The following is a 15,885-nucleotide window of genomic DNA, read 5'->3' as shown; positions in this document are numbered from 1 at the left end:
CACAGCAAGCACAACATATTCATGAATATCCAGGTGCAACAGAAGTCACAAAGTGTGTGGACACACACAAGCCCACAAGCACTGAAGTGCACACAGCACCTCACAAGTATGTGTGTGCAACTCTTTGGTTCGTCCAGTCCTCTATTATGCATGGCCACTCTTGAACGTGTCTGACCAATAAGGCTGAAATCTCTATGCTTTTGCAGGCGCAACTTACAACTTATGAAAAATTGCCAAGATTAGGCAGGAAATTACCAGCCCTACTATGCACTGAACTATTATTGTGTATTTTTTGTTTACTCTATTTTGACATAAACAAGTGCAAGATTTCCCTAACACAGGGGTGCAGGGATTCGTGCATGGAAATGTAGGGATATTAGTGAACAGTATTTAAATTTCCCTTCACACTGCGATGCCACCCCGGTAAACATGCTGGATGGTAGCAGCAATCGCGAGGATGGTAAACGTTGCTCGGCATATGCATGTCATGACAATCAGTATCAGTAATGTTAGGACAGTAACACTATGCTAAAAATTTGCCGTGGTTGAACGTGGTTAAACCAAGTTTGTCAAGCGATAGCACGGTTTTGCTTGCTTTGGGAAAGGACAGACGCTGCTCGGCGCCATCAGCAACTACCGCATCTACAACTGCACCACAAGACAACACACACAGACGCTGCTCGGCGCAGCAGCAGCGGCGAGTGAATTAACCTTCAGGCTGCGTCTCGCTTCAACGAGAACTAAGCATTGAAAGCGCAGCGCATACGAAGCTACCAGCACTCAGCGCACTTTGTACATATCGCAGATTGCTTTGAAGATGAGGCCCGCACGACCGTGCACTTTGTCCACATTGCAGTCCCAGTTTGACCCTGGCCGAGCTTGAAGGGCAGACTTACGGAACCAGGCATTTTCTGGGTTTGTACATGCAGTAGTAGAACTATCGGTCTAAAAACTATTGTTTACAACACTGGCCAAAAGTGCCATGTCAGATCCTTTGTTCACTCTTTCAACAGACAATACTCCTCAATGGCACATCTCTACAGTAGTCCCCTCAAAGCCATTGAAGATACCTCCCAGGAACCCCATGGGAACTTTGAGAAACACTGGCCTACATTGAGCTAAAGCTACATTGTGAACTATAGCTGTATTATTACACAACATGCGGCAACAAAAGGTCGCCATGCACAAATGAATAAAAATCAGACAATGCTTTCAGTTTGATCATTGGACTCGGGACACATATATGTTTTATTCTGGATATCACTTACTACACCACGGTGTTGCAGGTGTCTTTTTTTCCCCCACATATGCTACTAAAAAAAAAAAAAAGCACTGCCATAAATGATGATGATAATGATGCAGTTCTGACGCCACTGTATCCAGACACACACGCACATTGCCAAACACTAGATGGTTCACCTTAAAATGCACACCAATCAAAAGCAAAACTGCTGCTATGCCAGCATCTAAAGAGCTGCACCTACCAGCAGGCTTTGCTATTATTGACTGTTGTCTGAAGAGGGATCCTTGGCAGCAAACATGAGCCACGCTACTTTGAAAAAAGAATAGCACAACTCCTGGAGTGACGGACAAGAAAAAGTGAGGTTTGCAGCAGCTGCTGGAAAAGTTCTTTGAAATTTCTGGTTGAAAAATCTTAAGAAATTTTTAGAACTTTCAGAAGTTATTCACTTTTTTTTTTTCCCCTGCAGCTTTGCAAGAGCCCTTCAGCCTCTTTCCAACTGAAGACAGCTGGCATCGCATGCTGTAGTAGTGGCGTCATAGTTTACTGCCGTCGCCCTTTGAAGCATTAGTACCTACTAGTGTCGCTCTGTTGAACACGTCATTAAATACACGAGAGTTAACAGAAACTATTTTTGTTATGGATGGTGCCACAAGCATGAAGCAACACTTGGGACTTTTTCATACCACAAAAAAAAAAAAAAACTAATCCTATTTGTGAGTCTGTAGGCCTGTCGGCAGGCATCTGCAACTGATATATGCCACTTCGACATTTGCTGCCTAGTTAGAGCTAGACAACTAATTGTAGTTATTTATGTATCTAAAACGACAAAAAGACCACACACGTTTATGACAAAATTTTTTGCCCTCATCCCCACTAGTGCAAACTTTTGTCGGTTCACTTGCATTCAGCACAAGGGATTTACGAATAAGCATTAATCTTCGGAAGCAGTAGCAAACTGCAGCTGTTCCGAAGTCAGACTTCTTAAATATCACCCAGCTATTGGCATGCGAAAACTAGTAAAAACAAGCAAGACAGTACACAGACGTCTACATCACACGACGTCCCAGCTGCCAGAATGGCATGGCGACAATTACGGCAACACACCAGCTGCTGCTCTCTCAACGCCAGGCCATGTTTGGCAAACAACCAAGCCCAACCAGCCCCCACAAGCAATGCCCCTTCTTCCCTTTCATGCCCTACCACCAGACAAGTGCCTGTTGGGAGTGCCACCAGCCTCCTCATCAGTCAAGCTGTATGAACGACAGACAACCACTTGCCCAACACAACGTCACACAGGACAACTGAGCAGCTGAGGGGACCCTACCAGCGCTGTGTCTGGCGGCTCCATCACCGTCGAGGAAATCACTGCTGACGAGACGGGCAGCGGAACCTCCTCCATCTGAAACACAGGCGGAGTGGCAACAGTGGGCAGCGGGGAAAAGGTATCAGTGGAGGGTAAGGGAGGAGGAGGGGGCATGAGGGCAAGCGGGGAGGTGGTGCCTCCCTCCTTTGGAGGGGCAGCACGACTCTTGGTAGCGGCAGCCCGAGCGACCTTGGGGGCCGGTGCCGGCTCCGTCTTCTCCACGGGCACCCACTCGAGCTCTTTCACGCGGTGCTGGTTGCCACTCGAGACGGGAAACTGTTTGTGCAGGTGTGCAGCATCGGCCACCTTCTCGGCGAGCGTCTTCACGGGGAGGTTGGTGGCATTCTGTGGAGGAAAGCGCGTGCTTAGCCCCAAGCGCCGGGGGGAGGGGTCTCGGAGGCGGAGCGAAGGAGGGGGGGGACGAGGCTGCAAGGGGCGCAGAAAGAGTAGTATGGCAAGGAAAGAAACATGATGGGAACACTGCGTGTCTTTCGCAAGTGTTTGTGAGTCCGCAGGAGCAGTAAAGAAAGGCAACAAATTGTCATAGCACAAGTTTATTAAACACATGCAGAGGAGGCAAAGCATAAAACATCGTTCTGCAGCCAATACACCAAACAAGAGAGTCGAGAATCAGAAATTAGGTGCAATCACCCTTAAAACACGGGCTCAATCAATGACTCCCGAAGTGCATTGACGTGGTGGGTCGTTTGGAGGTATGTGGTGGCAAGTCAATGACGCTGTACAACAACAGAGCAATCGTTGAATACAAGTCATTTGTCCAGTAGACTCTTGAGAAGCAATCCCTCTTCTCGCCCATTTCTCAGGTCTTAGACCTTTCGTAACCCAAGCACGGTGTTGACACATGAAGTATGTTGCCATCATTTCAGCTGACAACTGAGACCATAACGAAGGACCCTTAATGTAACTGAGAACTTATGCTGATGTAAATACCAGAAGTGATCAGTGCATCACATCTACATCTGCACTTTCTATTCCGATATATGCCCAATTTTTACATGAAATCAGGTGAAGTGACCCTTGTACTTCCATTTTTACTTAATGGAGCCCACCTGATGAACAAATTGAACGTTAGATATATAGAGCAAAAAGTGTAGCAAAGCATTCAAGCAGCGTTATCAAGACCCGCTGAAAAAGGTTGCGCATGTGTGAAACACCAGAAGCAAACATCCAATCGAAACATAACACCTTTCCAAAAAAAGAAGATCAAGCCATATGTACAAGCCAAAGTTTCTTGAAAGCAGTATAAGCACATTAACTATTGGTCCAGAACACAGCAAAGCAGACAAAACTGAAAGAACAAAAAACAGTGTGAACAGCATTTCTCAACATAAACACTGAGAGCTGCCTTACACAGTGTTGTTGTTACAGGACCTTTCATGTTCTGTTTGAAAGCAAAAGGCTGTCTAAAACACTGCACGCTATTAGGCTACACATGAATGAAAATTAAAGTAACAAATACGTGGTGTTCATTGTTGATCGGTGATGAAAACAACACACATGACATGTACACTTTGAAAGAATTAAAAAAAAAAAGAAAGAATAGATATTCTCTCAGCCACAGTTCACAACAATCCATTACCAGAGAGTACAACAAATATAGTTCAGACAGCAAGTTGGTGCCACATAAAAAGTTCGAAACAACAAATGTCAGATCACCGAGACATGAGACAATAATTTGAACACAAGCTCTCTCCATTATGCCAAAACAGGTGAAATACTAATTTCGCTGACGATTAAACTGTACGTATTCACAAAAATAATGTAGTGACAAGAGAACAACTGTACCACGAACGACAGGCTCACCTACAAGTGCAAAGAAATTATGACGCCAAGTCAAGGCATTCAAGGCAGACGCTCAATCGGAAGCACTCCATCTACCGCTACCAAAGTACTAGACACTGCGACAATGTGCAGAAAGTACCAGCCCAATTACATGCTAGCATGTAGGCCCTGGTATTCCGTAATCAATTGTACAAACTGTATGAAAGAGATAAAAACCAAATGCTGGCGATGGATTTTCGAGTGTAGACTGCATCGTATCATTGCTTTCTCCTCTACACCAAAGAAAGCCACCATGAAATGTGCGTGGCAGGTGCTGTACTAGAGTAAATGTATTTTCTTTCCAAACAAAGTGCGAACCATGGACTACGACTACATATACCGATGTACACATACAGTGGATACATGTGCAAATCAAGAATTTGCTTTCCGAGAACACCCTCACAAGGCTATTGCCTCACCAGACACTGAAACTCGGATGCAAACCAGAAGCCTTAGAAGCAGACGCACTGCAATAACACAGCTTGTGAGACTAGCTACACAGTGACCCTGCCCATTTCTCACACACGTGGATCACAGGCAGTGCTTTCCACTTGCCAATGCAGTAGCACAAAAACATTTGCAAACTCTGTCTTCACTGATGCTATGGTCTGGTTCCATATACAAAGTGTGGAGGTAAATCGATCAAAGATGTCACCTGCATGAGTACAGTGGAATCTCGTTGATACGATCCTCACAGGAACCGGAAAATAAAATGTATCATTCGAAAATAATTGTATATAAGAAAAAGAAATGGTATATAAGAGGAAAAATGTATTATGCAGAATCGTATCAACGAGATTTCACTGTAGTTGTAAGTACGATAAAATGCAGTGAAGGGGCAGCTTGGCATGTTTTTGATACAATGAGTACCTTTAGTCAAGACACAGCACTGTGCACCTTTCCAATGCCCACTCATCACATTGCTAAGTTAGCAGTTTGCTATAGCAGCGCCACGTTCCAGGGCATTTTGCACCTGTTAATGCTAGAGCATCGAAAACTTTTGCCTTCTGCTGCTGTAACTGCTTCCCTGCCTGTATGCTACACACAAGCATTTTATACCTCTCAATACTACAGCATCGACAACTTCTGCCTTTTAACTTTTCCACTGTCCGCATACTACATAAGCACAACAATGACATGCGTCGACATAAGGTACTATTGGTAAAGTGGATACTTTTGATGAAGTGTTTTCCACAATTGCCACAAGCAGACAACACATGGCACGATGCGACGACATGTCATGTACCTGAACGAAGGCTGCTTCAATTGTCAGAATCTGTTTTTGCTGCAGTTGGTGGAACATCAGGTCGTACATCAGGTCACACGCGTAATTGTGCCATGTGTCTTCTGTTTTAAGCAAGAACTGGGCGTGATGCATAGACAAACTATAGCTTCACTGGGCACATAAGCAAGAGTACACCAGCTTCATTTCTAGTCATACTGTGATCACAACTGAATGTATCACATGGACTTGCAAAATGTCCAAGTTGCAAGCACCTTCAAACATAGCTCTTTCAGTCAAGTTTTCAATTTAAATCAATCCAACTTTGTGGCAAGGATACCTGCCATATTTCCACGTTTACGCACATGACCCGCACTCTCAATTGCAACACTAAAAAAAAAATTGGGGGATAAAATACATGGGTATAAGCTATGCAATCAATTACAATTACGTTGTGAAAGCAACCTGGTACAACCGTCAGCACAAAGCCATGAGCCAGAAACAATCCCATTTTGTATTTTTGCTGTTGCTCACTGGTAATGCGTGTTATGGCGTCACAGCAACGTGGGGCGTATTTATACGTAAAGTCAGCTTTCATACGTGGTTTCGTGCCAGCAAGCGCAAGTTTTTCCTTCACGGCAATGCAGAGCACACTGCTATGAAGCTGCATGTGCAGGCAGAATGTACACACCACCCGCTCCCCCATTATGTCTTCAAATTTCTATAAAATTTTTGGTGCGGGTTATGCATGCAGAAATGTGGCCTTTGCTGCAGCAAAGTATGCACATATTCGAATTGTGAAGATTAATTTGCCTCACACAAATGAACGTTTCAACCTGCTATTCTTCAAATCTTCTCTTTAAAAAAAAACTTTGACTAAGGTAACTTTAGTAAAGCAGTGTTTACTTTTCTGTGATTCATGACATCTGTCAGTGAGCTACCAAGACTTTGCAACTTATGTGAAATGAACGTATTCTTAATGAGGGCAAGGCTATATTAATGCGAGTGACAAGAGCACATGCTGACGAGGCACTTGATGCACGGACAGATTTTGGATGTGGCTCTGGCTTGAATTTTTTGCAATAGTAAAGTGATGACAGGACTTGTGTGCATTTCATGCCAGTACTTTTCAAATTAAGGAACAGATACGACAACCACACTTAACCAATGTCAGTTCCAGAATTACGAGGTATGACGTCGTGCACAGTCACACACAAGCTCAGCAGCCTTTAGGTGTTTCATTTTCCTTTGTTGTAACTATGTGCGCTGCACATTGCAATGCACCAAACTATATGTTGCAAAAGTAACTGCACCATAAAATCACAATGCAGTGACGGTTTCCTTGCAGTCTCACAATATTGAAAATAAATTCAACAATGTATAACACAGTCAACGCCCGATTTTTCGGACATGCCCGATAATTTGCAAACCTTCGCGGCACCACCACGTACACCCCATAGAGTCCATGTATAAGAACGTCTGAAATTTCAGATGCAAAAAACTTTCGTCGTCTGATTTTCCGGACTTTTTGACATGACCGCAGATCCGAAACAGCATTAATCAGCCACCGCCGCCGCCATTTTGATTACCTCGCCGCCTTGAACCAGTGCTTTTGTACGCAGATCTGCTGGCAGCCATAGCCACCACCGCGGCAATGCTAGGCTTCATTACTGCGACAATCGCTACCAAGCTTTTCGCTGTTCGGTGCTGTGTTTCTCATTGAAACAATTAGCCACTGTTAGCAATGGCGTCGACTTCGCCTTTGTAATCCTCGCCAATGGCTTCGACGTTTGGAAAGCACAGCGCGTTGCACAATGCCAGTTCCCAAAGTCAGCTTCGCCTCAATGCAGCTGTGTTACGCAGCGAAGCATACCATAAATTGAAAGGGGATATTGTCACGGGACACGCTATGCATTTCTTAATTTTACATGCGTGCACCCGCCACCTCAAATCACAGTACGAGCACCGACACGCCTAATAAGTGTACTGGCAGGCCTTCAGAGCTATTTCGAATATGCCTGTGGTGATTTGTGCCCTTGGGGGCAGTAAAAGGCACGCATTCGTTTATTCGGACTGGCCGATTTTTTTTTTCACGCACGGTTCCTAGGAAGTCCGAAAAATCGGACGTCGACTGTACCGCTGGCGCATGGCCACTTTCGATCGTGATAGAGCCCAATCCGAATCAAAATTCTCTACGGAGATTGGCTCCCTCCCACAGCCTTCACAAAAAACAATCGCGACCAAGGAATTTGATCCTGATAGGGCTCGAAAGTGTGCTGTATGACGCCCGTATAAGTCGATCACACACTATACCTAGTGACAATCTAAGAATTCAGTGCAAGCTCTGCTCACAGAACTGCACCTCTCTCAGCATCTCTGCACTCCAATAACTGTTACCAACATTGTCCAGCACTGAATAAAGTTCGCCTCTGCTATGACGCCGCAGAAAAGAGTGAACAAATTCTCTATTAGAGAATGAGGTATTTGCCACTGCACTCCTATGTTGTCACCGACTGATAAAAATGGGTTCTATCGGGATCACACATTCAAGAACAGGACACAGTGAGGTGAGCTGTCGAGTCAATCACACAAAATTTTTAATCGGTTCCGAAAGACAAACTGCCTCGAGTTTTTTTTTTTTTTTTTTTAGTTTTTTTTTTTTTTTTACATGTCCAGGGCACAGGGGCTTCACAGTCACACAGGAGCAACAACAGTGAGAAATGTGAAGGTGTAACAAAGGAAAAAACAATGTAAGGAGGGTTTCCAGACTGACTGACAAAGCAATGCCATTACAACAAAAAGTCCCTTGTTCATCGTCCCATCTAGCGCGGATCGGTGTTTTTGTTTTTTTTGTTGCTTTTTTTGTCCTGTCAGTGATAGGTGATAGCCCGAACGGAATTGTTTTCGTCGGCGTAGTAGGTACTTACAGGAATGTTAAACCTAATCGGGGGTGGAGGTTCCTTCAATTTGAAAGGGTGGTGGTGTGTTTGTTGGAACTCTTCAGCCACTTCCTCAGCTGTCTTGGGTTCCACTTCACCAGCGTACTCGCGCTTCTCTTCGTCGGAGATGGCCTTGCAGATTTCTGCGAGAAGAGACCAGAAAAAAAGGTGGAGGAAGAAAAGAATGTCAGTGATGACCACCTAGTTGTACAACTTCCACAAGCTTCAATTCACAATAGTCCGCCAATAGGTTGGAGACAAAGGATTCTTAGCACAAGTCCACCAGTTTCAAATTACATTTCTCAGCAAGACAACACACTCAGCATGCTGGTAGCTATGACCAGAAACTAGCACCACCTGCCCACAGACTTTCACAACGAAATCCAACTGCTTGCTAGTCTTTATAATGACTTACAGTAAAACCTTGTTAACTCGAAGTTGTAAAAGCAGGCGAACATTTTCGAGATAAGCAAATTCACAAAAATATGAGCCCTTGCACCGTGCACAAACCAGTCCGCTTCACTCAGACAGGCATATGCTAGCAATCTAACACAACCGCTTAGCGGGAATGCTAGTGCGCCAGTACACAATACCTCATGCCTGCAGCGGCACAATCACTTCCCTCATTCCGCTTACAAAGCCGACTGAGCAGAGCGTGAGAGCGCGTCTGCTTGGCTTCTCCGTCGTTTTGCAGCCGAGCTGACAGAGCATCCCTTGTGAAGTCTCAGCACAGGAATTGTGAGCGGAGTGAAACATAAGGGACACTCAACTAAAATCATCTACAGTCGCTAACGGATTTTTTGGACTCCAAAAATTCGGACTTGTTGCATATTCCAGACTTCATAAATGCACAGTCAGGGTTCCCATAGATTTAATGCATCTTCATGACTAATTTTTCGGACAAATTTAGGCCCCAAATTTCAATTTCCAGACTAAATCGCTCGTTCAGAGTCACGCTACCTGATCTTGGAGGCCGCCATGTTGGATTTCCCGCTGGCTTGGCCAGGCTTCGTTTCCAGTGGCCCACTCTATAGCCTCCAAGATTGGGAGGCGCATGCTATCAAAAGAAAGCGCGCGCGAACAATGTATGAAACTCTATGGTGCGCCATCCTCCTGTCTCAGAGGCCATGCCCGCTCTTCCTTAGCTAACAAAACGCTCCGGGGGATGGCACTTTTTCTTTTAAAGCAAAGCTTTATAAGTCTAAGCAAAATCGTATATGGCTAGGCAAAATCACCTGTGTACAGAAAACTATCATAATCAGCAATGGCTCAAGCGTCACCGTCATCTTCTGCAGCTGGCTCGTTGGCGCTCGGGCCTCGGTACAGTGTACTAGAAGGGGGCAGTGGGCTTACTCAGCCGCTCCTCTGACGCAGTCAGCGTCGCATCCAAGAGGTGGCGCCACTGGCAACTTCAATGGAAGCTTTGCTTGCAGAAGCTTTGATTTTCCTTGCGTTTCTGGCGGTTTCAGTTCGAAGCAGTTCACACTCTTATTTGTTTTTAATTTTGACATACTTGAGAGTCTTTACATATCTTTAGCAAGCACTACATTTGTTTAGGCCACATGATATTTGCCATAATAGTACCTTGTGGAAAAGGAAGACGGCAACTCTTGGGCAATTTGCTGCCTATCCTAACTCTTAAGCCTTTTTTGCAAAGAGGTCATCGCTGACGGATTTTGCTTATGTGGAAGGGGCCTTCGAATTTTCCGAATTATCGGGCAATCGTAAAAAAATTGAAAGAAAATTTTGAATGAAAGGGACGGTAACCAAATATACGGTTTCAAGCCGTGTCGATCTAATGTAAAATTTTACCAGACAGAAAACAGTGCGCACATACTACCCAGCTGGGCTAAAAAGAAAGAAAAAAAAAAAAAAAAAAACATCAGGCATGCCAACCAGGTTTGTGCCTTTGCTTCGCCAAAATGAATTTGTACATATGGCTTAAATATTTCATCGTTCCACTTTAGTTGTTCCATGCTTCACAGTAGCCTTCTGCGTTTATTATATTAACCATCATTACGCTGGCACACATTTATTAAATCAAATCAGGTTGATTTTATCCATAAAAAAATGAAGGGAGGCCTGAACAAAAAGTGAAAACTAGTTCACTTGACAATTAGGCTCAGGCCTATGCTTATGTGCAGCTATATAAGGGTAAGCAAAATGAAGATAACAGGGCTGTTGCTGACACAAAGCTTTTATTTGCAAGTACAGCAAGCCATTGTTTCATGCACTTCAACTCATAAGCAACGGTTCAACTTCAGCTGCTTGGCCCTCTGCCGCTTTCCTGCCTTGTCACAGTTAATTCCTTTCACATAAAAATGCAGACGTGTGACAATGTAAAAACGAATTATTTTAGCTGTGAGGCTAAGAGCGTGCACATTGCAGCCAACTTCGAGGGGAAGCTTACTCTTAACTGCCAGCATGTCCATAACGCTGTCAGAGTGTGGCTCACTCTGACAGAAGCATTCTGTGAAAAGATCCTCTAGCTTTTTCACGAAGCCGTAAAGCTGACTGGAGGGATAAAGGAGGCCTCCTCAGTCATAGAAGTTTGTTAGCCGGGCAAGTTGAAAACTTTCGCCTGGTGACGTCATAGTAAGCAGCTTTATGCATTCTTGGCATTTTGTGCTGGAATTGACAATACACTCCCGCGTAACATAGCCCGCAATGTGGTAAGTGAGCCTCGAGTCGCTTCTGGCCACGTGCTGGTTATGGTCGTTTGAAACCCGCAGGCCCGTGCAATGCTGGGGTACCACGTTTTGTGTGGCCTCTGTGGCAGTAGCGCTAGAAGCAGTTTGACTGCACTCATTTCGGTAACATGATGCTTCGAGATAGTCAACTTCCAGTAAGGAGGCCAGTGTACCTTCCTCGCAGTTTCCTTCGCTAACTGACCTAACTAGACCATAAAAAGAAAGACAATTCACAGTGATCAGGAGCTGCGGTGGACATGAGCACAAAACGTGGCTGGAAATGGAGCTCGCATACTGCGCTCGTGTCGTCCAGGGGCTTGTCAGCTCTGTGGAGGTTTTTTTCCCACTCTTTCCGCCTATTTTTATCCTTCGCGACGCCAAACAAGGACAACTTCGGCCCATCCTTCACATAAACATAGCCTGTTTGGCACCCAGGCGCGTAACAGTGATTTTGTCGATGGCGCGGCATGGCTCAGTTACTGCAAGGCATACTAATCTCTTGCAGGCTATGTGCGAAAAAAAAAAACACTGAATAAAAAAAAAAAAAAAAACCACGCGACGACGTCCACAGAAGAAAAAGAAACAACGCAGTTCTGCAACTCCAACAAATATGATCGGGCACTGGGCGGGCACTGGGCAGCTGCGCCGTCGCACCCACGCTCCATTGAAACTGACGCCAGCGCCGCCGCTCGGGCTATCGGAGAAGCTCATATTTGCGACATTCGTGGAGCCGCCACATCGCATAGCCTCCGCCGGGGAGTAAGCCCACTGCCCCCTTCTAGTACACTGTAGCCTCGGGTTGCCCTCATGCTCGGCACATGCTCGTGCCACTGCTCTCGCGTTCGTTGTCTTCTTCCACAGCTGGCTGCGCTGCCGCTCATCATTCCAGCGTAGAATTTCACTTACTCTTCTGTCGTTGTAATGGGGAGGCCGTGTTTACGGGAGTATGAGCCATTCGTTGTCTTAACGTAACAGACATATTTAATTTTGAAGCAATTTAATTTCAAAGAATTGCTAACGGCAATGGCGGGCGAATGCTGCTAACCACGCCGCCGAGCAAACTCGAGACATCAAACGCAAGCAACAATGGCGGCCTGTGGGCATACCATCAGCGACATCGTTATCTCCATCACAGCCGAAGGTGTGTGTAACCTCATAATTGAGAAATATACTTTAATCAACCCTAGAGATTAACCCAGGGATAAATACTGGGACCGCATGTTTCAGCTTTGCTGGTTAACCATCTTCACGGAGTGGAAGGGCAAACAAATTTTTTTTGCCTTTCTTTTTTCGGTCAGCACTATCCTCATAACCACTTACTGTGGTATCAGGGTTTTTTTTTTTTTATTTGTTTTTTCTCAAGTTTCGCTTGCTATTTCGCACAGAGCAGGTGTGTCTCGGAGACGTCGCATCTTTCTGTGTGTTTACGCAGCTTCGCATTTGTGTGATCGGCGCCACCTCCTGTGCCTTCGCGAGAGCCAAGTGGTGCTAAGTAACGGGGCTTGTTTCTTCCATCTCCATGGCGATCTCTGCCAACGGAGACCGCCAACGTGGTGACGCTCTTATCGACTGCATATGGAGATGACGTCAGTCTTGCGCAAAACCAAGCAAATCTGATCGCCTCCAAGCATAGTATGAGGCAGGGCACTATTAGAGATTTTTTTTACACCACTCTAGCATAATAAATTTTATTTTTTTGGGTGAACGAGTTTTTCGGACTCTTCGATTTTTCGGACTATTTTTTGGTCCCTGTGAGGTCCGGAAAATCGGTTGGCGACTGTATTGCCAATGAGAGCGCAGCCAGCCTTCAATAGCAGATGATAGGAGTGGCATAGAATCAAGCGGAATTCGCTAAAAACTCAGTCTTGTTGGCAAAACTCTTGTTGGCGATATCGCAAGGTATGAAAATTTTTCGGTAGCAACCTTTTCCCAACATTTTCAGAGTCGACAATTTGAGGTATTCAGAGTCCGGCACAAAAGCATTTCGAGATCAGAGCTGAAAAATACGACACCAAGCAAGGGACAAATTTCGCGACTTTACCGATATTTCGAGATATCAGAGTTCGAGTTAACGAGGGTTTACTGTATTTAAAGAACAAGCAGTTGTCTCGGAAGCCTACATAACAGGGTAGCATGCACTTCTACACTAGAGGAATTCAATGACACCGAAACAGCATTTCAAGCAGAAAACACACCACCTTTTGGCAGTCGTTTGAGAGTTGTGAAGCCCACTGTATAACTTATGCAAGCCCCTTCTCAAGAAAGTGAGCAATTCCAAAGATAACCAAAGAACATGCCAGAGACTAATGAAAAACATTCTCAAGAGCACTTACATAGACTTGACGAAACATTAGTCTATAGTCTACCTTGATGTGGCTACCATTCTCATAGTTGGCGCTTTGTCCATTATCTCTGCTCCATGTATGTGCGCTCCACAAGCGCTGCGAAGAGCGGTTGTGTAGTCACTCACCAGTGAGTGCAGCCAGGGACCTTTTGACCTTTGGCGGCTCCTCAGTTATGCCAAGTGTCACAGAGGGACCCGTCCCATCTCCTGACAATGCCAAGGGCAGGACTGGAGCCTCACTCGGGGGTGTTGAAGTCGCAGATGTACCCACATCCAACCTGGCAGCCAGCGATGACTTCGGATCAGCTGCAGCAGCTGCCACTGCCGCTGCCACCACCTGCGTGCAACATAAATGCTCCTTTACGATATTCCGTCAAGTTACTACCGATCATCAATACAATCTAACCAAGATTCTATTGACTTTCCACCAACCATCACAATAAGGTCTTACTGAGATTAAACAGACTTCTGGAAAATGTGTAAGGAGCATTTCATAACCATTAAATATCCATTCCATTGCACACCCTACCACAGGCTCAAGAGACTTACTGTTGCACTTCAAGTAATCATACATGCAATCCTATTGGGATTCTGCTAGAAAACAGAATTGTTAGACAGCCATCACAGAAATTTGCATTCCACAGAAGACCCTTAGGGGAATGCAGCTAAAATTGAAAAGGAAGCGTGAGCATGCTGGCTTCAACATATCTGACTCAAACACTTGAGTGCCATGTTTTTGACCATAGTTTTGCGTTCACAGCAAAATTTCCATGCACATTTCTCCTGGGCTAGGCTCTCTTTTGAAAAAGGTGAAATAGTGTGTTTTATATGCTGCATTAGGCTACCAAATATGGCCAGCAGATCTCTGTCAATTACTTAGAAAGCTGCATCCAATGCTCTGCTGGTGTGTCGGCAAGACATTGAGAACATGCAACTGAATGCTTGCATACACACTACTATTCTTGGTTGGCATCACTGGCCACATAAGATCAGTTGCATGCAATGAGCTTCTTTTTCATATATCCCACGTAACACTGTCTACAGTCACAGCATTGTGCGCCAGTTAACTAAGAAACCTTCGGAAAGGAAAAAAGATACAAGAAAAACAGGTGCTAGAAATTCTATTAAAACGCTGTCCCAAATGCTAATTTTCTTTTAATTCTTTGAAAATTTAATAGTTTCTTACTTATGACATGTAAGCTGTGCAGAAATGGCTGTAGATTTGCAATCATGTTCAAGCTAACAAGAGCAGCTTTTAAGAACTCATTAGGTTCTGATAATTGAAAAAGACTATACATTGGCAGCTAGCAAAATTATGACAGTACTATTAAAGTTATGGAACAGACTCATTACAAAGACTGTAACAGAGAACTTTCAGTTAATTTAAAGCATCACAGTAGAGCCACAGCTGAAATGCTGTATCACTTTTTGGTAACCGATCTCAACATCATACTGTAACTGTACAACTAAGCTCAATGGTTGACTCTTCCCCTGCACCTATTTTTAGCTCACACTCGCAACATTGCGTAACAAAGAGGTACACTGTGAGTGTACCCTTATTGCCAATACCCTAATCTACAAGCATGGGCATCAAGTACACAATATAATTTAAAGCATAGTTCTCACAAATAATGGCACCTCACAACTTATTAATGGGGTGTGCAATAGGTAAACACTCATTCACTTGTGCGGGGCATGGCAGTATAAAAGGGAACACTTAATTGGTGTGCAAGCCACTTGCACTGATGACAACTTTCAATATGTGACTTCAGCGATTGCTGGTCAGTACTTTAAAAGTAGAGAGCTCATGTGTGCCTTTTTGTTTTCCGTTTGTGCTTTCTTGATCTCGACACAAACATAAGGACAATTCAATGTCTCCAATGCAAATCAAGTATTCCGTTTTATACTCATCTCCACAGTACATCTTATTCGGCCATACTCATCTCCACTGTACATCTTATTCCAATATTTTCTATTTCCTGGAACAAAGCAGTCACATGAAATCGTGCCTTGATAGAGCTTCAAGTTGAATACATACCTCAGCAAATAAGCAAGGGCTAATAGAAAAATATTGTCATGTTGCAATAGGACACTGGTTGGAGTCAGAGAGTCATCAAGTACCACTGACAAATTCCAAAGTTTCAACGGCTACATTTCCGACCACCAGGCAGCAGTGAAAAGCATTTGAGCACATTGTAGATACCTTTTCTACTGTTACCCCAGAGGCCACCAGTAGCAGACA

The 15,885-nt window shown here is 44.5% G+C and overlaps 1 protein-coding gene across 1 annotated transcript in view; it reads right to left on the bottom strand.

Annotated features, from left to right (window-relative positions):
• Positions 1-15,885, bottom strand: part of LOC119461205 (uncharacterized) — a 74,952-nt gene that overhangs the window by 35,103 nt on the left and 23,964 nt on the right. Inside the window, 3 exon segments of the mRNA XM_049671961.1 lie at positions 2,568-2,951; positions 8,598-8,752; positions 13,770-13,980. Of these exon segments, the coding sequence (XP_049527918.1) occupies positions 2,568-2,951; positions 8,598-8,752; positions 13,770-13,980 (750 nt within the window).

The sequence above is a fragment of the Dermacentor silvarum genome, chromosome 8 (genome assembly GCF_013339745.2).
Source record: "Dermacentor silvarum isolate Dsil-2018 chromosome 8, BIME_Dsil_1.4, whole genome shotgun sequence".
Taxonomy (NCBI): domain Eukaryota; kingdom Metazoa; phylum Arthropoda; class Arachnida; order Ixodida; family Ixodidae; genus Dermacentor; species Dermacentor silvarum.
Note: the sequence above shows the minus strand (reverse complement) of the source record. Positions and strands in the feature narration are given on the sequence as shown.